Source organism: Mesoplodon bidens, assembly GCF_964165515.1.
Source record: "Mesoplodon bidens genome assembly, chromosome: 3".
In the NCBI taxonomy this organism is placed as follows: Eukaryota; Metazoa; Chordata; class Mammalia; order Artiodactyla; family Ziphiidae; genus Mesoplodon; species Mesoplodon bidens.
The window spans coordinates 52,559,017-52,583,615 of NC_138178.1; the positions used below are offsets into that span (position 1 = coordinate 52,559,017).

The 24,599-nt window shown below is 46.0% G+C and overlaps 1 protein-coding gene across 4 annotated transcripts in view; it reads left to right on the plus strand.

Annotated features, from left to right (window-relative positions):
• TLN2 (talin 2) overlaps positions 1–24,599 on the plus strand; it is a 449,584-nt gene that overhangs the window by 351,979 nt on the left and 73,006 nt on the right. For all 4 annotated transcript variants that reach the window (XM_081228039.1, XM_081228042.1, XM_081228041.1 and 1 more), the window contains 9 exons: positions 3,641–3,734; positions 5,718–5,807; positions 7,639–7,761; positions 9,072–9,215; positions 10,990–11,151; positions 16,974–17,114; positions 17,580–17,761; positions 18,883–19,015; positions 21,555–21,656. In XM_081228039.1, coding sequence (XP_081084165.1) covers positions 3,641–3,734; positions 5,718–5,807; positions 7,639–7,761; positions 9,072–9,215; positions 10,990–11,151; positions 16,974–17,114; positions 17,580–17,761; positions 18,883–19,015; positions 21,555–21,656 — 1,171 coding nt within the window. The remainder of the gene's footprint in view (positions 1–3,640; positions 3,735–5,717; positions 5,808–7,638; positions 7,762–9,071; positions 9,216–10,989; positions 11,152–16,973; positions 17,115–17,579; positions 17,762–18,882; positions 19,016–21,554; positions 21,657–24,599) is intronic.

Genomic DNA, 24,599 nt, shown 5'->3' on the forward strand with positions numbered 1-24,599 from the left:
CTGTCTGGTATCACACCCCCATCACTGCTTCCTCTGGCTCACCTTTGTGTCTTGTCTGTTCATTGTCTTGCCTCTCCAACTGGATTGCAAGCACCTTGCTTTCCTAGAGAGACTTAAACTGTATTATTTTTTTTACTCCCCATGCCTTGTGCATGGTAGGACCCAGGGAGTACAGACAGGTGAATTTCAGTTTGCTCTAAGTTGCCTTTCTAAGCACATCCTCCTTTGAGGAAGGGAATCATCTGAAGTTGCTCTAGTCCCCTCCAAGCTCGCTATTGGACGACTTGAGCTTAATAAATAATCAAAAGCACAAACTGGTTGATATTCTTCTCTCACCTCTGCCCCAAATCTATATCCATATAAAATTTCCTTCCAGAGCTCACAAACTCCTGTCTGAATCAATTTAGTATCTCTAAATGCTAAATGATTTGTAGGTTAGAAAGCCTTTAACATCTGAGGTTGTAGATCCCAATTTATTAAAAAACGAGAGTGGCTAAATATGCTTCTTAGATAAAGAATGAATTACAGGAAAACACTATCTCTAGATGGTAAAATTACAGTTATTTAATTTTTTGTATTTTTTAAAATAAACTTGTATGGCTTTGATCATTACCAAAAAGTGTGGGGAAAATAAAAGCAACTACAGTTCAAGCCTACTTGGATTTACATAGAACAAAGGGAGGATGCAGCTAATTGTGGCTGTATTTTTATAACAGTGTAAGTAGGTTAATTCATAATGCTTTAGTAGATTTACTGGTATCTGCTTTAAAATAATATTATAAAATCACTGTTAACATTGTGATACGTCATTGTCATTCTTCTATGCATATATATATTCTTACAGGTATGGGCTTATGTGGTTTTTACATTTTATATACAGTTTTCTATATAAGGAATATGATATCGTGACTTTTAATGGGTGCCAAGAATTCTGTTGTAGACTATACATTTAATCAGTCCTTTATCATTGCATATTTGGGTTATCTTTAATCCTTTGCTCTTATAAATAAGTACCGTAGTTTGAAACATGAAAATACTGTTTCCCATTGTCAAATCTATATAACCATTTGCCTCTGTGCCACTAAGTTTATTTAGCTATGCAATCCAGACTCTAAAATGAGTTATGGGGATAAATGATACCTAAATAATGCTTTTTAGTCATGGATCAGTATTACCCAAGTGACTAATTCAAACATGCAGTGCTGTGCTGACACTGTTAAGGATTATCCAACCACAAACTCTTAGTCTGTTTGTTGTTGTTTTTTTACCCCAAGTTTTTAGTTGAACATTTTTCACTTCTAAAAATAGTTGAAAGGACAGTGAATAGCTATATATTTTCTGGATTTACCAATTGTAAACTTAGTTTTGGGGTTTTTTTTGGTTTTTTGGTTTTTTTTTTGGAGGGGGCCACACTGCATGGCTTGCGGGATCTTAGGTCCCCAACCAGGGATTGAACCTGGGCCCATGGTAGTGGAAATGCAGAGTCCTAACCACTGGACTGCCAGGGAATACCTGTAAACACTTAGTTTCTAATGGAAAAATCTTTATATAAAGACTAGCTTTTTTAAAATGTAGATACACAGGAAACACTGAAAGAAATAAGCCAAATGGAAAGCTTGTGTGATACGTGGAAATATTCCCCAAATGCTCGTGTCACCACAGTTGAGGGCTGTACCCTTTGTTATGTTGACACATCCAGCCTGTCCACTCCGAAGTATGTCTTGAAGGCTGCCATTACAGAAAATGGTGTTGGACTCTCTGGGGGACCCTTCCAGTGAATACGTCATGAACTGCACCTTCCAAAGGTGGTCCCAACTAGAGACTGTCCTGCTATCTCAGTTGTTCTTGTTTTGCTTTGCACCTGGAAGGCAGTGCTTCCCCATGACACCTTACTGAGTTAAGCACTTTTCCCCAAATAAATGAGTCACTAGAGTTAATCTTACACAAACTATTTGGGGATTCTTTCTTGAGCTGAGGAATGTTTTTCTTCTTCCCATCACTCTAGCTAAATTTAAAATTCAAAGCAGTAGCTCCTCATCAAATAGTTAAGCTGATTGCCTTTGTACATTGGCAACATCTTTTTTCACCTAATTTGATATTCTGTGGGAAGCTGCAAAGCCAATTTAACTAATAAAATGAGACATCTTTATATTAGACAGTGTTAATGATTAGCAGCAATGTGTGTCCTATTTTGATTTTGTTTGTTTTATTTTAAGTTGCCTGTTAGCTGCAATGGTTAACTGACTGTGAATAGAGAATTCAGGGTCCTGCCAAAACTATGGACCAGTTATGACCCTGCAGAAAAATGGTTTTGAATCTGGCCTTTGTGTCTGATAGACATGAGTTTAAGTCTTATTTCTGCTTCTTATTTGTAGCATCTCCTTAGGGAATTATCTCGTGTGTGTGTGTGTGTGTGTGTGTGTGTGTGTGTGTCTGTTTTTTTCATTTATAAAAACAAGGGTATTCAATTTTAAGACTTAGTGTAAAGGTACAGTAATCAAAACAGTGTGGTATTGGTGAAGGGTTAGACACACAGGTCAATGGAATAGAATAGAGTCCAGAAGTAGACCCACACAAATATGGCCAACTGATTGTCAACAAAGTTAAAAAAGCAATTCAGTGCAGAAAGGATGGCATTTTAAATGGTACTGGAATAATTAGACTTCATATATCCCCCCCATGAAAAAAAATCTGGATCCATATTTCACACCTTGTTAAAGAAATTAACTCAAATGGACCGTGCCTTTATAAATCGTCCATGGCAACCTAAACAGAGGCTGTCCAGGAGGGGTGGAACCCTAGCCAATGTAGAAAAAAATCTGGGCTGTGTTTTAAGTTCTAAGAAGAATGGAAACACATGTAAAATCATCTGAGAATCTCTGATTCCTATTAATGTTAACAAAGAAAATAGCTCTTTTAAAGAATAATTTTGGTATAGCTTCTAGGAACTGGTCAGTCATGTAGAAATGAATGGTAAGAAGAGGTTTTAAAACCATAAGGCACAGTTTACAGTGTGACTTTTAAAATATACGAAATAGTCCAAACTGTACAAAGGCTGTCCAAAATAGCCTAGCTCAGATCATCCCATTCCTATGGGCTGCTAGTGAAGGATTCTGAAAACAGTGTTACTATGAGCTGTTTGCCATTTGCAACTTCTTGTGAATTCCTTCTTGTGAATATATTAAAGATAGCCACACTTTCTTAAGAGAACTATTAGTATTGATACTTTTAAGGGTAAATCAATGGATAATGAGAAGCAAGGTAGGGATTCTCATTCTCTCTTCCCTGGCTGTGGTTGATTTTTGGTTGTTTAGAGCAGGGGGCCCAACCCCCAGGCCGAGGACCGGTAAGGAACCGGGCCGCACAGCAGGAGGTGAGCGGCGGGCAAGTAAGGGAAGCTTCATCTGCCACTCCCCACCCCTGCCCCCCGGTGGAAAAATTGTCTTCCACGAAACCGGTCCCTGTTGCCAAAAAGGTCGGGGACTGGCGGTCTAGAGCCTTGTGGAAGAGCTGTCACAGGGACCACAGCCTTTATAGTGAATTAATTGTATTCCTAGCGAACCTACAAAACATTGTTGGGGAAATTACTGTTGATCTTTACAAAACAAAACAAAAAACACTCTTTCCGTATTTGTCGCAGAGCTGTGACGGAGAGCATCAATCAGCTCATCACTCTGTGCACCCAGCAAGCTCCTGGCCAGAAGGAATGTGATAACGCCCTGCGGGAGCTCGAGGTGAGTCCCTGGAAAGGCTGCTGAGGATTTCAGAGTGTCTGTGTGTCTGTCCTTTCCCTCCGGGTCAGGTTCTTCTCCTCTATTCTTACCTTTTATCTTTCCTGGGAAACTATTGGAGCCAAAGTTCCAATCCAAGTGGGAAGGAATTAAAGAATAATTAGATTTGGTGGGGTTATCATCCCGGCTTCCCTGTTTCCACTAAGAGTTGCTTTGTTAAAGGATTCTTTATTTCATATAGGAAGAGGCCTATGGTATTGAGTGTAGGCTGAAGATAAGCAGTTTCTACCTAAAAAGTTTGGGAGTGATTATTCTGGGGTGTTTGGGAGAAGCTGGAATAGATATGCTTTATGAGTAAAAATGATTTTCCCATACATTGTATTTGGTAACATGTAGGGAGCTCATTAGAGAAAACCCAGGAGTAACACTTATTACTATACAGTCAAGGTGGCTGTGGGGCTCCTAGTGGCCCAGACACAGTGTAGGGCTTATCAATTTATATTCATACTTAGGGTTTATTTTTAATGGAAAATTCATTTATACCCACAGAGTATACGTGGGCAAGAATAAAATCAATGTGCCTACTTGTCTCTAAAGCAGTCCTAACCAATTCAGGTTATGTTGAAACAGGCAAATGGTTATCTCAGTAGATATGGGTTGGTTGTACCGAGTGTACCTTTAGTTTTCTGAACAGGGATACCCACCGTGCCAGAGATGTTAGGGGTGGGGGGTTGATTGCAGTTTCTGAAGGGTCTGATTGAGGCCCAGTCTGCCGATGGCAAGAGGCCATTGGCACAACCGAAAGTGAGAATAAGCAGGGGACTGAAGCATTCTGAAAACAGTGGAGAATGTTTCCTACCTTGGGTGAGTTACTGCCCTATCCTGGTCTGTTCACATTTGCAAATATAAATGATACGTGGACTGTTGATCTAAATGAGGTCTATTGGCCCACAAATATAAATGATACGTGGACTGTTGATCTAAATGAGGTCTATTGGCCCAGATGCACATACTCTGTGCCTTAATGGTATCCTTGGTTGCCAAAATTATGGCTATTTCAGTGTTGCTGTTACTAAGGCAATTTTGATTATCCAAGGAGTGGGAGGAGTTTCTTCAATGAAATGAATGCCTTCTTTATGCAGCCCTCTTTCCCTCAGATCTTTGCTGATTAACTCAGCAGTTTCACCATTACTTCCCCCCAACCCTTAGTAACTCACATGGCCTTGTCTTTTTGTTGGCTGTGCCCCAAAGTCTGCTAGGTCCCACTGTATCTTCTCACTCAACGGGGAGGAAGATGGATGGCTATGTCCCCTGACTTTCCTCCCCTGGAAAAGTCCCTCATAAACGATGATCAAAGGTTATTGCAACATGAAAGCTAGCAACGGTTTTCAGCAGACTGGAGACAAAGGCAGAAGAAGCAAGCCCCATGCCCTGTTCCTTGATGGAGACCTAAACAAGATTCAACATTTTCTATACTTTTAAAATTAAAAACAAATGAACCATTCCAGTGGGCGGTTTTGGGGGGATTACCTTCTTTCATGCCTACCCACTGAAAGGTCCCAGAATTGAAAACTGAGGTCCCTACTAATCAAGAAGAAATGAATGAACCTGTCCTTGATATGTGAACTTGGAGTTATCCAGCAGAGAAATTATACTCATGGACCATGAATGTATATTGCCTCCCACTAACTTTCAGATTCTTTACGAAAAAAATGTCCCCGTTCTGTGGATACCATGCTTCTCCTTCACATTTGAAAATAAGAGATTCTTTTCTCTGTCAAAGCTAACCAAGACACACCCACCCCTATCAGTGTGGTGTTGCCCGCAGGAAATCTGAAGTCATAGACACTGTGATCTAAATTCCTCTCAAGAATCTGGGTAATGACCAGAATCCTGTGTATGGAGGGGAAGTTGATAGTTGGTATTTTATGTTGAGTTTCCCTTGTTCTATAAGGCTTGCTCTTAAGTTGTGTTCTCCTTCTGTAGACTGTCAAAGGGATGTTGGACAATCCCAATGAACCTGTTAGTGACCTCTCTTACTTTGACTGCATCGAGAGTGTAATGGAAAACTCCAAGGTAAGCCTGGCTGTGCTGTTAGCTTCCCTCCTCATTGCGGGGAAGAATCAAGACATGCTTTGTGTGCACTGGCCCGTGGCCCCTCTGCATGGCTGCCTGTGTCCTAAAGCCTTGTAACGGTGCCCTTTGCCCAGGTGCTTCTCAAACCTAGCTGTGCATTGGAATCACCTGGGGGTCTTGTTGAACACACCTTGCTAGGTCACACCCCTGAGTTTCTGATTCAGTAGATCCCAAGGTGGGGGAGATTGTGCATTTCAGACAAGTTCCCAGGTCCTGCCATATGGTCCAGGGGCCACTCTATGAGAACCACTGCTCATACCCTATGAGGGATGGGTCTTACTGTGAGTCAGAGCATGTATTTCCTTCAACTGGGACTGCACTAGTGAGGAAAGCCCTTCAATGACCTTGGCTTATATGAGACCCTCCTGTGTGTTCTTTTCACCATCTATCCATGCCTTGCATTCTCAAAGGGAGTGAAAAATTGTGGAGGGTTTTTGGTGGGTGCGGGTGGTGAAAGTATCTAAGATCATACAAAGGTTTGTGTCCTCCCTTCTCCAAATCTTAACCCTGCTCAACAAGATCTTATTTCTTAGTATTTAATTTAACGTGGGTGGCAGTTGGAGGGGGGTGGTCTAAAAAGACTTCTTATCAGAGCAATAATAATATTTTAAAAGGTCAAGAAACACTGCTCTATGGTAATTGCACCAGTGTTTTTGAGAATGCCTCAAAGTCAGGATAAAATGAATGCAAGCAAGATGAATGGAATTTCTTTCTTTCCCTATCCAAGATGGCTTCTTGACAAACAAAGAGCTCTGTGTTGGGTTCTAGACTTGGATGTGATAGTCTCCCTAAAGCGTTCTGTGACCCTGGAAAGTAGGGCCTGCCTTCCTGGGGCATGAGGAGGCCCATGAAGACACAACACCAGATGTGGGGCGGGCGCCTTGCCCCTGCCTGCGTGACCTTCTGTCTGACCTTGTGCATGGTGCTTGACCTCTCTGGGTTAGATTCTGAGTACTGAAATCCCTTTTAGCTGTTATTTTAAAGACCTCTGATAGGGACTTCCCTGGTGGCGCAGTGGTTAAGAATCCGCCTGCCAGTGCAGGGGACAAGGGTTCGAGCCCTGGTCCGGGAAGATCCCACATGCCACGGTAGCAACTAAGCCTGTGCACCACAACTACTGAGCCTGCGCTCTAGAGCCCACGAGCCACAACTACTGAGCCCACGTGCCACGGCTACTGAAGCCTGAGCGCCTAGAGCCCGTGCTCCGCAACAAGAGAAGCCCCTGCAATGAGAAGCATGCACGCTGCAACAAAGAGTAGCCCCCTCTTGTTGCAACTAGAGAAAGCCCACGCACAGCAATGAAGACCCAATGCAGCCCCCCAACATTAATTAATTAATTAAAGACTATCAATTAATAAGTGAATAATATTGGGAAGAGTGTGTCTTCTGCTTTCTGGCTATGGTCTTCACCCACAGCTCGGTAGATATGTCTGATTTTATATTCTGGGAACTAACAGTTCTCAATTTAGACCATTCACCCATACAGGGCTGCCCTGTATAGATTTTAGTTTATTGATCTGTGTATAGTAACTGTACCTCCTTGAGATATAGATAACTTTTGGGTGAAAGCTTCAGACTTTCATTATTTATTTCTCTTTGCGGAACAGAAATGATATCACTATCTTGAATCTCTTCTTATTGCAAATAAAGTAAAATAATGGCAAATATTGTAAATTAAGTGGCCTTGAACATTCAAGTTGGACGGGTAGCCCCTTTACCCCATGGTCTGAAGGAGTGCTGGTCGGAATATCGCCGGTGGTTCGTTTTGCAGGTTCTGGGAGAGTCGATGGCAGGGATTTCACAGAATGCCAAGACCGGGGACCTCCCTGCTTTTGGGGAGTGTGTGGGGATTGCGTCCAAGGCTCTCTGTGGGCTGACGGAAGCTGCAGCCCAGGTAAGGCACGGGTCCCCATGCCCCACAATGCAGGCCTTCCAGCCCTGTCCTGTGCCGGGTCCCTGTGGGAGGCACGCAGGGGCTTCAGCTTCAGCTCCATCTCCACCCATCACCACGGAAACCATGGAGAAGGTAGTGGCTCTCGCTGGCTGAGCATTTAGGCAAAACCTCAGCCCGTTACCCCTGGAGCAGAGCGGCCTGGAGAGAACACTGAACCCTGCAGACCCAGCCTGAGGGTTCAGAGGCCGGTCTTTCTTTTTTTTTTTTTTTAAGGTCATTGTTACAGATAAGTTGTTTGGGGAAAAAAATAGGTATGACACAATTCAAATTCCCTCTGAGGCTTTAGAGTTGCAAAAGTCTTAGTCATGCTCTTTTTAGAATCAGAAGGAGAAAAAATTGCATGCCATCACGCAGAGTCGTGATCAGGCATGTTCCTGGCTCGTCTTCAACTGTGCTGTGTGTTTCCAATAATTGCTGTGCTCATGTAACTGAACTTCCAAGAATGTCAGCATTTACCTTGAAGGATTTATCATTTGACAATTGCCTTGAGCCTAGAAGATTTTATTGAACCAAAGAAAAACATCCCTAGTTTAGGGGGTGAAATCACCTTCCCTTATTTGGCCCCTCATATCTCAGGGGAAATGAGTTAAGGTTAGAACTTTCCCTCACAGATTCATTTTCTCCCTGTTATTTGGCTAACACCTCCAAAGGGTTTGATGAGAAGACCTTCTCTTGTAGCCTCTTGTCCTCTTGGAGACCAAATATTGCGGTTTTTTTCCTCTGAACCATTTTATTCATTCTTACTTACCGCTTCAAATACTGGCCTAAACGATAAGGATACCTTAGGCTACGAGATGAGAAATCCTCATGTAGGGCAGGCTCCAGGGTTGGCCTACCCAGTAGCTCCACACCATCAGTCTACACCCACTTTTTTTCCCCTCTGCCATCTGCCCGCCAAAGAGTGAGCTCCATGCTGAGGCTGGTCCCCCTCATGGTCATAAGGTGGCTGCCAGAGCACTCAGGTCTGCATCCATCCTTGGTCATGCCCCATGGAAGAGCTTCTTGAGGCTTTCTTAAGAACAAGGAGACTGTTCCCAAAAGCCCGTAGCAAACTCCTGCTGGCATGTCCCTGGCCCAAGCGAGTGTCAGCTTGTCCATGCCTAAACTCTTATTGATGAGATGACTCTGACCACCTTGTACTGGGAGCACCTGAGAATGACTGTTGTATGTATACTGTGGGACCACACTCCCCCACAGGCCTATCTAGGAGTACAGCGAGCCTGAGCTGTGGTTTACGTCCTCCCTTCCAGGCTGCATACCTCGTTGGCATCTCTGATCCGAACAGCCAGGCAGGCCATCAGGGCCTTGTGGACCCCATCCAGTTTGCCAGGGCAAACCAGGCTATCCAGATGGCATGCCAGAACCTGGTGGACCCCGGCAGCAGCCCGTCACAGGTAACTTTGGGGCAAGGATGTGAGATCTGCATGTCCTTGAGCTCTTGGAGGTGGGTGGTGGGAGATTGCGAGAATAAAGATTACCGTTCTTTCAGAACTTGCAAAGCCAGCCAGATCGTGACTTAGGGGGATGTTGCAAAACGTGGTGAGGGTGGAACAGGTAGGTGCTTTGGAATGGAGTGCTGGAAGGCAGTCGCAGTGGCGTAATCACAGCGAGATTCATCAGGAGGCTCCCAGTTCCATTTGTTCAGTTCAGGGGACATAACGTTGAGAGCTTGTTCTGTGCTCGGCACTAAGGGTCACCGTGAGTGAGACCCGACCCCCTACCCCCTTAACTCTTACTGTGGGTTAAAGTTTGGAAGATGGAGTGATCGGGGTATGATGACAAGGCAAGGGAGGCACAGAGGAAGGTGTGATGAATTCTCTGAGGGGCTCTCAGGGGTCACTTCCCAGAGATGGTGGTGTTGACCCAGACCCCAAAGCTGGGTCAGAATCCATAGCACAGAAGGAGCCACAGAGACATTGGAGAACTAGACAGTATGTGTGACGTTCCTTAATACTTCTAATACCCAAGTGACATGGATCGTGTTCAATAATTCCAGCAGTATGTGCTAAAAAGCACAAGAATGGGGCTTCCCTGGTGGCGCAGTGGTTGAGAGTCCGCCTGCCGATGCAGGGGACGCGGGTTCGTGCCCTGGTCCGGGAAGATCCCACATGCCGCGGAGCGGCTGGGCCCGTGAGCCATGGCTGCTGAGCCTGTGCGTCCGGAGCCTGTGCTCCGCAACAGGAGGGGCCACAACCGTGAGAGGCCCGCGTACCGCAAAAAAAAAAAAAAAGAAAAGGAAAAAAAAAAGAACAAGAATGGCCTATATGGGCTAGCAGAGGCAGGCTGTGATGGTCACATCTACTGCTGACCCTGGGACCAGCGTTCTTGAGGCAGGAGAAGGACCCAAGTAAAGGATACCTGGGGGACCACTGGGACCTAAGGCAGGTGTCAGTGCACCTGAGATCCCTTACCTGTCCAGTTAAGGCCAAAGGGGTGTTACCAGCCTCAGCAAAGTGGATCAGGCAGATTCAGAAACACAGCTGGGGCTGGGAGATCCCTGAGCCACACCCCTTAATAAGGTGCCTATAGCCCACTTGGGGGTGACATACAGCTGCATGTGACTGTTAAACACTTGAAATGTAACTGGTCCAAACCGTGATGGGCTGTAAGTGTAAAGTACTGACCAATTTCAAAGACTTAGTAGGATAAAGGATTGTAAAAGCTTAATATTCTTAAATTGATTACATGGTGAAATGAAATGTTTTGGATATATCAAGCTCAATAAAATAGATTATTTACAATAATTTCCCTTGTTTCTGTACTTATTTTCATGTGGCTACTAGAAATTTTAAAATTAGATATGTGGCTCGCACTGTATTTCTGTTGGGCAGCGCTGGCCTAGACCCTGGGCCGTGTCCCTCCTGGCTGGGGGTCGCAAAGGATAGCTGACAACATCTCCTCTGAGGCTGCCTGGAGCCCAGCCCACTCCCACATCAGCCCTGCCTTTCCTTTTCTTTGTTTAGTCTCTCTGCCTTAATAATTCCCACCCTCCCCTTTCTTGGAGTGACTTCAGGGGCGGCAGAGCTAGAGACATGGGTTTTATTTCCACGAGCCCTAGACATGTGAGTTGAAGGGGAATCCAGGGCTCGGGACCAGGGTGGACTCCAGTGAACTGGACCCCTCTGCACTGAAGCGTGGGGTGCCCCCAACCCAGTCCATGCTTTATAGGTTCTGTCAGCCGCCACGATTGTCGCCAAGCACACCTCAGCCTTGTGCAACGCCTGCCGCATCGCCTCATCCAAGACGGGCAACCCTGTGGCCAAGAGGCACTTTGTCCAGTCAGCCAAGGAAGTCGCCAACAGCACTGCCAACCTGGTGAAGACCATCAAGGTAGGTCGCTGAGCTGAGGCCTTAGAAATCCCTGTGACACCTGTTGCAGAGGGGGGAAAGAGGTAGGGGAGTTCAACTTCTAATTCAGTCTCATGATTTAAATCACTGAGGAGCGGTTCATTAGTGATGGAGATATTTATCTAGAAAAACCAACAGCCTTGGTCTCTACTAACCTTCTGCATAGTATGTGGGGAGGGGTAAACTATGTGCTTAGTGGGGGAGGGTGGTTTTGAGGGGCTGGTAGAGGGCCCTGCCATGGTTGTTAAATATCTCTGGACCAAGAGAGAAGGTGGAGGGAGAATGGAATGGGAAATTGTTGGGAAAATCTTTTTAAAAAGTCAATTTATTCCGTCCTATGATATCTATTCTATTTATAGTTGTTTAAATGTTTTCAGTGGAGCATGAGCTTCTTAAAATAGAGCATTCCATGTTGATAACAAGTTCGTCTTTGTGTTCGTGGCCATGGACAGGTTGAGGGGAAGCAGGGCAAGGGTACCCTGTGAGGAGGGAATCGCAATAGCTGGGCTGTAGTATTTGTAGCTGGGTGATCAGACCGCAAACCCGGTCTGCCGTGCGTGGGACACCCAGCAGACACCAAGCAGCTGACCTGGTAGGAAGACAGCCACAGCCTGGACAGCAGACCCCTGGCAAAGAACCTCCAAAGGAGATGGTCATGGAAGGCAAGCTACCAGCTCTGTGCAAACCAGGAAATGCAGGAGGGAAGGCCGTTGGAGGGTTCACACTTTACTGAAGGATTTTCACACTCGTGGAGGTGGGATGATCTGCTTTGTTGCTGGGCAACTCCTGGAGGGATGGGGCTTTTCCCCCTGTTCTCTCCAGAGGATATGTTACTACACACCTCATTTCACTTGCACTACACAAAGCCAATTTAGTCTTGTGGAGAAATTAGTCAACAGACTGAGCCAAGCAGAAGCCAAGGAGAGATTGTGCAGCCCAGCAGCAGTTGGAAGCGTACAGGCAAGAGCCAGGGGGCAGTTATCCCTGTCAGCGATTAATTAGCTACTTACACAGAGTCTTTAAAAACAAAAAACTTAAAACCCGCTTATTTGAAGACAATAATAAGATAGATCGAAGAAGAATAAATAAAGCCAGTGCCCAGGTGCCCCCAGGATCCTGCTGGCAGCTCCGTTTAATTACTGTCATGGTTCATGGTATTAGAAATGAATAAAGCTTATGTTTTCCGATATTTAGTTTACCCAAAGCCTGTTCCGTGTTTTGTGTATATCACTCATTCAGTCCACACAACCAACCACCCTGTGCCTGCCATCCCCGTTTTTACGGTCAGGACAGTGATGCACAAGGACGTGAAGTAACTTTCTTGGGGTGATTCAGCCACTAAGTGGTGGACCGGAATTCAGACCCAGATCTCCTGCTCTTTCCACTCAAGCCTACTCTCGCCCATGGCATGCAGTGTACATCGTTAGCCTGGAGAGACTAAGCCATCTCACCAGGCTGGGAAGAAATACCTGGTTGTGTTTACAGTGCTTGTGTGCCAGTCTGGGGGGAGGCCGGCCTGGAAAGACAGCAATAGAATTGAGATGTAGTGACATCATTGTCGGTTGCTGTGTAACTAACTTATTTCCGTTAAAACTTGGCCATTTTCCGATCATCAAAAAACAGACTAGATTTAGATGGACCAAGGGGGAGACAAAGGCAAGGAACTATTCTATACAAATTCTGAGGGACCTTTCTTTTCTGCCTTCTCCTCGGTTTGAAATCCCTACCTGTCTCCGTTAAGATCTCATTTTCTTTTCAGATTCTCCTCACAGTGGCAACCCCTCTTTGTAACTGCCTGCAGCAGATGAGCTCTTGTGGTGGCCTTAAACATAGGCCTGTGCAGAAACACCAGAGGCGGGGGGGGGGGGTGTGCAGGCTGTTGTGACATGGAGGAGATGAAGCCTCCTTCCCCGCGAGCACCCTGGGAATCGATAGCAGTGCTCAAGGAACAGAAATGACCCTCTTGCCCCACAGCTTGGCGGAAACGCGCTTGGTGTTTCGAGTCCCATCAGGTGGCAGGCTTTGCCAGGGACAATGAACTTTGTTTTGAATTTACTAATAGGAAAATGGTGAAGGTCACTTCACTGTAGCACACTGTACTACATATCGAATAGACTTGCTGAGTTAAGGAACGGTTAAGAATCCTGTCAAATAGCAAAACAAATGAATGTTTAATTCCCTAAATGCTTGAAACAGCCACCATCGAGGCTGAATTTTGCTCTATGTTTTATGCTTCTTAGTCCTTTTTTTTTTTTTCCTTTAAATCACAAGCATGTGCCCAAGCCTAAATCCCAGCTGCCCCACCTTTCTAGTCACAGTGAAAGGAGGGGAACCCCTCCCCAGAGGAGCACTGGCGAGCAGGGAGCAGATTACCCCACAGTGGGTCATCAGCACCCATTAGAATGCCTGCCTCCAGGGATCACTAATCTCTGCTGATGGCGTTCTTTGCAATCCCAAAGCGTGGCTCAGCAAGAATAAATACGTGCACCCTCCTCCCTGCCAGGTGCTGCTCTCAATGCCGGCCAACTTAGAAACACACGGAGCCCTAACCACAGGTGCCGTCTTTCTGCTGGTCCGCCTGTGTACCAATGCCTTCTCCTCTCTCCCCAGTCAGCTCTTTACCTAGCCTCAAATCAGATGTGTGGAATCGAATGTTATTTTAAATGTGCAGTCACTCAGGTTTAGGTGCCAAGTAGAAATTGTGCAACAACACAGCTTTTGTTTCTCTGAGAAGTTGGAGTGCGGCCTTGCCTCTCACAGTGGAGTTGAAGCTCAGGGTTTTGCCATTAAGCATTGACAGGGCATCCAAAAGACACCAGGTCCAGCTCTCATTAACCGGTTTTAACTCGGCTGTAAGTACGTTTTCTTGATCGTCCTTTTGTTTGGATTGGTAAATAGGTTTCTTGAGAAGAAAAAGGAGGGATAAAAACCTCTTGGGCTTCTTACGCCTTATTCTTGTTGCCTTTTCTAAGGTCAGTAGGAGGGAAGGGAGCCAGGGGTCTTCGGTTTTGGTCTGAGGCATGAGCTTGGCTTACCGTGTCACTTTCTAGGTGTTGATTTTATCACCTGAAACATTGGAGCTTTGGGATTAAATGATCTTTAAGATCCCTTCTAACCCCCAAAGTCCATGAATCTTTGATTCTGGTGCACATGCAGAAATTGCTTCTCCCAGATCCCTGTGAGATTTTTGCTAAGTGTGAGAACATTCACAGGAGCTGGCTCAGGGTCCTGATGGGGCCTGGGCATTTGGCTAAGTGGATTTACCCTTTCATTGTTATGACGGGTGTACTAAACATTCTGTGACATGGAATATCTATGTGAAAACTGTCGTGCCTGCCTGAAGTTTCACCTCTGGCCAGATTTGAGTATTCAGTTTACTGGGGTTGCTCAGCCATCTCCAGAGTGGAAGCAGCATTCAGAAGTGAAATACTGTCTTTGTAAACAAACCATCCTTTCTGATGCTCAATTCTTCCTTTGGAGGAAATGGCTTTCCCCTCTTGAAAATGGAAAACAGTGCTGGATTGGAGCTTGGCGTTGTAGTCCACAGCCCACGCTATTCAGGGTCCTGCCCTTGACCCGCAGTGGGCTACATGATATGTGATTTTAGGGCCCAGTCTCAAAGAAAAAATCCTTTCTTCATTCTGTTGGTGCAGTCGATGAAACTGCACAATTAGAAAATCATTCCTTGGGATTTACCTGGGGTAATTATCTTGTCATTTTTAATAAGTTCACCTAAGAGTTGGTGGCATGATCAGACATCTGCCTTCCTAATAGGCCGAGAGTGTTGTAGACAGTGGGAAAGGGGATGGGAGGAGTGTGGAGAGGTAAGGGGCAGGAGAAATGAGCAGTACCACTGAGAGGCTCGGCATCTTCCACTGAGCTAGAAGCCCTATCACTCCCACTGGAGGGGGTGCAATTGGTGCAGCTGGGATGCGAGTTCCTTTGATGCCGAAGTCCACTCCTGCCATCTGCCTGCTTCAGTGGTCCGCCTGTGCTGGGGCCACTATTGTCAGGCTCCTGCTATGCGGCACCCAGCCGGCCTCCCAATGTGTGCCCAAATTGCTCCGAAGCCTGGTAGGTCCTGACCTCAAGGAGTCAATGATGGTCGTAGTGCAACAAGATGAGAGCGCCCAGACGGTTCACTGCCATGTCGCCAATACAGTGCTTCAGTGGAGGTAACAGATGCTAACTCAACTTTTACTGAGTACGTGAGTGGAGTCAGAACTGAAGCCATAAATATGAGTAAGTAGCAGGCACATAGGGTTTCCACTGGGCCTGGAAGAACCACAGAATGGGGGAAGTTAGGGTCAAGGTCAATGCCTATCTGGTGGAGAAGGGCATGAGCAGAGGCAAACTATGCACAGTACTAGTGACGACGGTAAATTAGCCAGGCTTATGGGAGTTCCTTAGAAAATATTAGCATGGCGGATGTGTAATTACTGCCCCAACCTGTCAAGACTTGATTGGAATATAGTAGTTATTCAAGTAGCCTTTAAACTAACCATGCCTGCCTACTCTTTCCTTATTGAAAAATAGAAATGTTCCCGTCTCAGATCTGGTTTGTTTTGTAATTGCCGGTGCCTCTGGTTTTTTGTTCACTAATTGTCTAAATTGACTTTTATATGTTGCTCATAATGGTTAAATTAAAAGTTTAATTCATCATTTAACAAAGAAATTTACGTTCTTTGACAAACATAACTGCCTTCTCAAATGTTGCCCTTTGCTGGGAGGCAGGGGTGCTGTCATTGGTCACAGGCCATCGGTTCTAGCAGCCTTGTGCTTGAGGAGGTGCAGTCCATGGTTGGGGAACTTGGGATCCAAGTGTTGACCCTTTGTGGGGTGGCCTGGCATGCATCACAGGCCGCTTTCCTGGCTTGTCTTCTGTGCAGGCTATTGATCGGCGATGTGACTAATCATTCAGTGTCATTGTATTACTGCTGCTCATTTTAAAAAGAAATAAGCTTTGGAAGCAAAAGATACATAGATAAAAAGCCCATGTGTGTAGAGCTCAGTGAATTTTCCCACGCCGAACACACCTAAGTAACTGTGGCCAGTTGAAGAGACAGAACATGGCCAGTGCCCAGAAGCCTACTGCTGCTCCTTCAGTCTCACTGGCTCCAACGGGTGACCTGACAGCTAACACCCAGAATTAGTTTCACCTGTTTTTGTACTTTTGCACAAATGGAATCGTATAGTGGGTACCCTATTGTGTCTGGCCTCCTTACCGAAATATTGCATGTGTGAGATTTGTCCATATTGCTGGGAATAGCTCTAGTCTGTTTTTTCCCATTGCATTCCATTTTGCTCATTTGAAAATGACAGATACATAAGCCCTCCCTCCGTCAGTCATTCGGGGACATCCAGGTAAAAATAGCTTAAAAGAAGTTGAAAGTGGTACACGGTGTAAGATATTTTTATAGTTTGGCAAGGAATAGACTTAATTGGAGTGAAATGGAGGGGAAGAGCCAAAGGGTTATAGTCTCAAAAGTAGGGAAGAAAGTGGCTCAGCCACAGGGATGGACAGCATAGCTCAAGGGGAGAGAAGAGCAGGCGCTCTTTGAATCACGTTAAGTGGGGAGTGGATGGGCTGTGAGGTCAGTTGGCCTGTGAGCCACACACTCAGCTTTATTTCTTACCATTGCTCACTTAGCCCCTCTGCTTGATGGCGGAGATCCCTCCAGTCAGTTCTTATTCATTGTTTATGGATTCACCAGACATTTTCAGTATTCCCATTAAACCACCTTCTTTTCGCTGGGTGGTGATTGCTGCGGCCCAGGAGTGATCTCTGTGTTTTCTCCCATCAGGCTCTGGATGGGGATTTCTCTGAGGACAACCGCAACAAGTGTCGAATTGCCACCGCCCCCTTGATCGAAGCCGTGGAGAACTTGACAGCATTCGCCTCCAACCCTGAGTTTGTCAGCATTCCTGCCCAGATCAGCTCCGAGGTAGGGAATCCTTGCAGCAAAGGTAATACTGAGGTCTTTGGCTTGTTTTGTGTGGCACTGAATGGGCATGAACAGTTAAGGATTCCAAAAACTCTTTCTGTCAATATGTAGGGCACTGTTACTGTTGTCATTGATGATGCAAACAGAGTTCATGAAACTCAATGTCTGTATATCACTTAAGAGGTAATGTCTTGGCTTTATATGTTGAGAACAATCTCTGTGCGTAGGTTTGGGGCTGATTCTTTCTCGGTATGTGTCACACTCAAAAATAATATTTAAGGAGTGGCATAGCCCCAGGTCCTCATCATCCAGGCCCCATGTGAGCCAGCCTCCATGCTTCCCTATCCTCTGTCTCCTTTCGAAGGACAGAGGTAGTGACTTGATAAAGAACATGACCTTCCAGGGTCCAAGTCATTCACTTAGTCTGTGTGCCCTGCCCTTGACCCTTCTGCTGTTTGGTCCCAGGGCTCCCAGGCACAAGAACCAATCCTGGTGTCAGCCAAGACCATGCTGGAGAGCTCATCATACCTCATCCGCACTGCACGCTCACTGGCCATCAACCCCAAAGACCCGCCCACCTGGTCTGTGCTAGCGGGACATTCCCACACCGTTTCTGACTCTATAAAGAGTCTCATCACGTCTATCAGGTTAGTGTCTCCTCCAGAAATTGCTAGCAGCCTGCATCCGACAGGGCAGGAGGGGGATAAGCCCATCAGGACTTTTATTTAATAGCAACGTGGTTGATCATTGTCATCATCTTTTTCTTTACCTCTTTGGGACCAGCGGTAGTACTTGTCACAACAATAATAGCTAACTAAAGTATTTATCATATATTAGATACTATTCTAAGCATTTTACCTGTATTGCATCATATGTTCATCACAACAACCTTGTAAAGTAGATGCTGCTATTGTCTCTCTTTTACTGATTAGAGAATTCAGGCAGAAAAGCATTTAGATAACATTCCCAAGGGCATCCCCAGGCATGATTGCTTTAGTCCCAGTCCTTGTAAACATTGTACCATATTGTCAATACCTAGGAGATTAGGCAGAGAGCACCACTGCTTATTTAGCAGGATTTGGGGTTACCTTACCTTGATAATAAGACAAAAAGAATATTCCAGGTCCCAGAGTAACTCTGGGCATCTCTAACCTCCATGGTGATAGTAGGACCTATCTACTATGAAAAATCATCCCCTGAGTAGATAAAACATTTTTGAAGTTGACCAAAGTTAATTACCCCACAGCATGGAGTGCATGCTTTTCCTCGGGTGTATTTTGTTTTTGAAATTGCTTTTGAAACTTAAGGCATTTCTTTCTTAATGCCTTGCAAAGAAAAATCCACTAAACATTTTAACTCCTACCACAGCCCAGGACGTTTTCGACTAGTATGCAATATAGAGAGCATAGTATATTTGCACTGGAAATAGCACTGACTTTTTTTTTTTTTTTTAATGAGGGTCCTATGCCTAAGCCAGTGAATGGAGAATCCAAGTCCAAATTGTTTCATTTGCAGTTGCCTGGCATCAGCCTGAGATGGTGGATAGCACCCTACCCTTCCCACCAGAAATAGACTTAGCACAAGTGTTAAGTGAAGAAATTCCTGAGCTATGCAGAGAAGCACTGCCAAGCAAGGGTCAGGAATTCACTCCCTAAAGCAATCGAGTGGGATAGAAAGTAGACAGGGGCTCCTGGCCCACCAGTTCTGGAACAGGTTTTGGGACTTGTGCTCCGTGGAGCCCGTGTTCTACTTGCTGTGTCCCTTCCAGGGACAAGGCCCCTGGACAGAGGGAATGTGACTACTCCATTGACAGCATCAACCGGTGCATCCGGGACATCGAGCAGGCCTCGCTGGCGGCTGTCAGCCAGAGCTTGGCCACGAGGGACGACATCTCTGTGGAGGTATGCAGGGCTCTGTGGCCAGCTCGGAAGCCTCTGGAAGTACTGAAGAATCCCAACATCAGGCTTTGGGGATGGGGGAATGGCACCAACACGTTTTTGATAAAGAGCTTCATCATTGGGCCACCTTCCCCTGGAACCAGCCTGGGAAGTTTTTGGAGGGGGTAGGGCAAATGCTGAGCAGAGAATGATGGTTTGATGAAGGAACACATGTACTGCGGGGGTGGAAGGTTCAGATTTGGCTGAAATTTGGAGGGAAATGGTCATTGTCAGGTAAGAGTGTGTCAGTCGGTGGGTTTACCATATTCAGTAGAGCAGATCTAAACGTGTAAATTTTGAGTGCTTCCCTGTCATATTTCAGCACTTTTTTGACTAATGGGCGAATTCAGCATTCAGCACTATGTGTTTGGTCCATGCAGAGATCAAGGATTCTGCCCTTGTTACTCAATATCTAGTATTGAGAGAGCTTTTGCATTCTGTTAATTCAGAGCCACATTGCCCTCTCTTGCTCATTTTTCCAAAGTTGAGAATAGAATTTTCCTACTTGGCTCCTTTGAGTTTTTTCTGTTACCTGTCCAAAGGCCCCTGATTCATACTTCTTTCTTTCTGTTGAAAGTGCCTGACACTCAGAAGGTACTTAATAAATATGAATGTTGACTGGTGTTTCTCTCCTGACACAGAACTCATCAACAACGTACTTTGGCCCCTGTCTGTAAGCAGGGCCTGGAATTGGAATTGCTCATTTTTATTAATAGAGCTGTGTACTTCATTGTTGCTTCACCCGCCTCCCCCATTTCCAAGGAAAGAAAGAAGAAATATGTATTCTCATCCTGTGCAGAATGTTAGAATTATCGTTAACCTGTTATTAAAGTAGAATATGCATACAGAACAGTGTGCCTGTCATACGTGTGCAGCTTCCTGAACTACCACCAACCAAGCACACACTGTAACTAGCACCATGAGCAAGAAACAGAGATGACGAGCACCCCCCTCACACCCACATCCTTTCAACACCATCACCAAAGCATATCCTCTGTCTTGACTTCCTCCCTGGGAAGAAAATCCTTCCCCTTTATCTGCATGTGCTTCCTACCTATGCCATATTTAATCTAACAAGCCAACTGTAGTAAGACGACCTTGCTGGGATAGTCCTGCATTCTTTTTTTTGTGTGTGTGGTACGCAGGCCTCTCACTGTTGTGGCCTCTCCCGTTGCAGAGCACAGGCTCTGGACGTGCAGGCTCAGTGGCCATGGCTCACGGGCCCAGCCGCTCCACGGTATGTGGGATCCTCCCGGACCGGGGCACGAACCCGTGCCCCCTGCATCGGCAGGCGGACTTAACCACTGCGCCACCAGGGAAGCCCTAGTCTTGCATTCTTGACTGTAGTTAACATGATGAGTGGGAAGATAAGAAGTAATTTGCTCAGTAAGACCCTTGGAAGTGTGGAGGTTTCTCTCGACCTGCCTCCATCTCTCTAAGTTTTTCCTTTTTCCTTTTTTTTTGTTTTCAAGTTTGCAGGTTAGGCTGCTCCTCTCGTAGCCTAAACTCTGCACAAAGTCCCCCAGCCCATATGCAGTGTTGTTCGGTAGGAGAGTAGCCTAAGTCTCATTTCTATGAGCAAGATGTTGTCACTTTGTCAGGAGTCACCCCATTCCGTGCTGATGAGTGCAGACCTAAAATGTCCAGCCTTCTGATCTATTAATCTGGACTCTATGAAGTGAAGAAGCTCCTGTAAAGATTTCTACAGAGGGATCGGATCTTCCCCACGACTAGTTAACACTCTCCATCTTTGAATTCCCCACCCCCTTCACACTTCAGCATCATCCAGATACCTTGCCCCATCTCTTTATAGCGTGAGTTCAGTTCCTTGGGATGGAGAGATTAAACTGTGTCTCAAACCTGAGAAGAAATGCCTTGATGGTGCCATTTTCAATAATGGTATCCGCATCACCAAATAACAGTGAACAGAGCACCTGACCATAGCCTAGTGGGCATTTCACCTGGCATTTTCACAGTTTGCTCTCTGGGAAATAGTCCTGCTGTAAGAGAGCTGATGTCATTTTTACGTCACCCTCCTCCCCACTCCCCGCTTAAGGGGTTCTTAGCTCTGAGGACACTGCAACCTGGATGTTCCCTCAGACCCCACCATTAGCTACCTCCATTTAGACACAATTGTCTTCCCATCTTGGAAAGCCACCGCAGTTCCAGCTTTCCAGGAATTATGCTGAATAACCCAAAGTAAAGATACCAGTAACATCAGTTGTTACTATGGTTGCCAGGAGTGAGAAGCCAGTAGGAAAGATGTTCCTGGGGCCTGCTTATGTCCCTCATGGATGGAACTGTGGGGAGGAGGGGTTTAGCCCAGGGGAACTGAGGGTCGCTGGGATGGGGAGGGTCAGAGCAGTGGCTGGATGGCACACCCAGGCATTTTGATATCCATTTCTCTCGGCCTCCCTTATCTTTCACATGGACCTTTTAAAATCAGTACAACTGCATGGGGAGCTGTTGTAGGTTGAACTTGACAGCTCTCTCTTCTTATCAGGCCCTGCAGGAGCAGCTGACTTCCGTGGTCCAGGAGATCGGGCACCTAATCGATCCCATTGCCACAGCAGCTCGAGGAGAAGCAGCTCAGCTGGGACATAAGGTAATGGGCACCAGGGGATCCTGCTGAGAGTGTGTGAGAAAGAGATGGGGGGAGAGTTGTTATTGATTTTGTTGTTCTTGTTCCCCAAAGCCTCAGGGCAGGTGTTAGGGCCGGGTCAATGCTGGCTGACACTAGAGAAAATACCACTCAGCCTCCGTCAACATCTTCTCCAAAAATGACCACTTCAGGGATCTCTTTTTTTTTTTTTTTTTTAGATGTTGGGGTTAGGGGTTTATTAGTTTATTTATTTTTGGCTGTGTTGGGTGTTCATTTCTGTGTGAGGGCTTTCTCTAGTTGTGGCAAGTGGGGGCCACTCTTCATCGCGGTGCGCGGGCCTCTCACTATCGTGGCCTCTCTTGTTGCGGAGCACAGGCTCCAGACGTGCAGGCTCAGTAGCTGTGGCTCATGGGCCTAGCTGCTCCGCAGCATGTGGGATCCTCCCAGACCAGGGCTCGAACCCGTGTCCCCTGCATTAGCAGGCAGATTCTCAACCACTGCGCCACCAGGGAAGCCCCCAGGGATCTCTTTTTACTTAGTTAGCATTGAGACAACAGCTACAGGGCAATTTTTCTGGTAGTGCTTAGACTTTGCAGCCGCCAAGGCAGTTTTCAGTCACCTATCCCTCTTGATCTTCGCTGGGACAAGCCAGAGACTGAACTTGGCATTCCTGGCCTGATGTCTGCCATCTTTTGTCCTGGCTGGCCAGCCTCATTCTGGTGTGTTTAGGGCACGTTTTTCCTCCACAGCCTCTAATATAGTGTCCATTTTCACATGTGAGGAAGCGAAGCAAAGTTGCAAACTTCACCCTCGACAGCTGAAGCTTCCGTGTGGCCACTCTGCCAGCCCTTCACCTGAGCGTTCATACCCACATGGCTGCAGGTGCTGTATCATGTTCTGCCTGTTTGGGGTTCATTTTGCAAATCCTTCAAGGAGAGTTGGCTTGTCAAGCAGCCTGTGCCTCAGCAGAGAGAGGGCAGACATTGGGTTTTTAACAACCTGCAGGATTTCCTAGCATTTATCAGTGCTGCCATGCAGATCAAGAAATCCAGTAGCCAAAATCATCTCTGCCAGGTATTGATTTTAGAAAATCAATATTCCTGCTTTTTCCAGTACAGGATAGCTTAAGGGCCTACCAAGCTTCCTGCTGGGTCTAAGGAGAGGTGTTTGGGTTTAAAATGGCCAGTATCTCTCTGCCATTGCAAGTGTGGTAAATTTCATTTCTCACCTGAGTGCCTTTATAATAAGAAAGGGCTTGTCCACCTGTGTGAAGCAGTTTGCAAGGGGCCGGGGGGTGGCGGTGTGCAGAACGGGCCTGAAGGCTGGAGCACTGCGTATGTGACTGCTGTGGGGACAGTGAGTCTGGCAGAGAAACCGAACTTCTGTTCAGCAGTTACTTTTGATTCCAGTAGGAATTTCGTAAGAAAATATTTCTAGACTCCTAGGGCAACATCCTTATCTCTGCCCTTACGTTGTTTAGTGTGGAAGATTAATCCCTATGTCAGTGGGTGGCATGAAAATTTTATTTGTGTCACCTGAGTTATCAATTTACTCTGGTCCTTTGGCTAAACGAGTCTCACCTTCTGAAAGGGAGTTCTGGACAATGGCAGCCTAGGGGGCCTCCATCCAGAGGGGTCGTGGGCTGGTGGTTGATGCCCACCTGGTCCCAGTGCTTCACGACGGCGCTCAGGTGGGGTGCCAATTCAGCAGCTTCAGTCCCACTTGGGAGTGATTGATAAAGGCAGATTCTCAGACCCCGCCTGGATTGGTTTCCCACGGCTGCTGTAACAAAGTACCACAAACTGGGGGGCTTAAAACGACAGAAATGTAATCTCTCACAGCTCTGGAGTCCAGAAATCCAAAATCAAGGCGTTGGCAGGGCCACACGTTTATTGGAGGCTCCATTCTTTGCTGCTCCCAGCTTGTGGTAGCTCTTGGCATTCCTTGACTGAATCTCTCCAGTCTCTCTCCGTGGTCACATTGTCTCCCGCTTTTCTGCCTTCCCTTCTTCTGTTTCTTCTAAGGACACTTGTTATCAGGATTAGGGCCCACTCAAGCAATCCAGGATGATCTCATCTTCAGATCCTTAAACACACCTACAGAGACCCCTTTGTAAGATCACCTTCACAGACTTCAGAAATTTGGACATGGACATACCTTTTGGGGGGTCACCATTCAACCCACTCTGCCATCCTAGGCTTAGGGACTCAACATCATATACCAAATACTCAAAATTCTGTGTTATTTTCACTTCTGTACTAACTCAGGTGAGGAGGTTTCCTGTTCTGTCATGTGTCTCAATAACAGGAGGTATTAGAGTCCTTGCTAAACTTCCTAAATACAGGAAAAATCCCATCCCTTCCAAACCTTTGCCCTACAATAGGTGAAGAATAATGACCCCTAGTGTGTGTTTACTACATAGAGGCCTGTACTGAGGCCTTTACGCACGCTGACTTAATCCCCCTAAAGTTTTAAGGAACTTAGTGCTATCACATTTTACTAAGGAGGAAACTGAAATTTAGTAATAGGAAGCAATTTGCCTAAGATGTCTTAAAAAGGAATTGGCAGGGAGGATTCAAATCTCACGGCTTTGAAAGCAGAGCTTCCTCTCCACCCAGCCATCCTCCCTCCCTGAGGAAGTTGGGCACCTGTTGAGTTGTGTTTACTTATGCTCAGCACACAACAACCCTTGACATTTTACAGTTGCACTGATAAAATGTACTTTTAAAATAATAAAACGAATCCAGAAAACATGTTGGATTCTAATGCATTAAACATTTTGACTCCTTTAGTACTTTCGGGACCCCTCCTGAACCCTGACCCCTGATGACCCATCACTGCAATTGGTGGCGACACCACCCTTCCTGGGGAAGAGGAGATGAAATCCAATGCAGATATGCAGGGCTGTCCCTGCCTATAATATACCCTGGGGATTATGCAGACTGG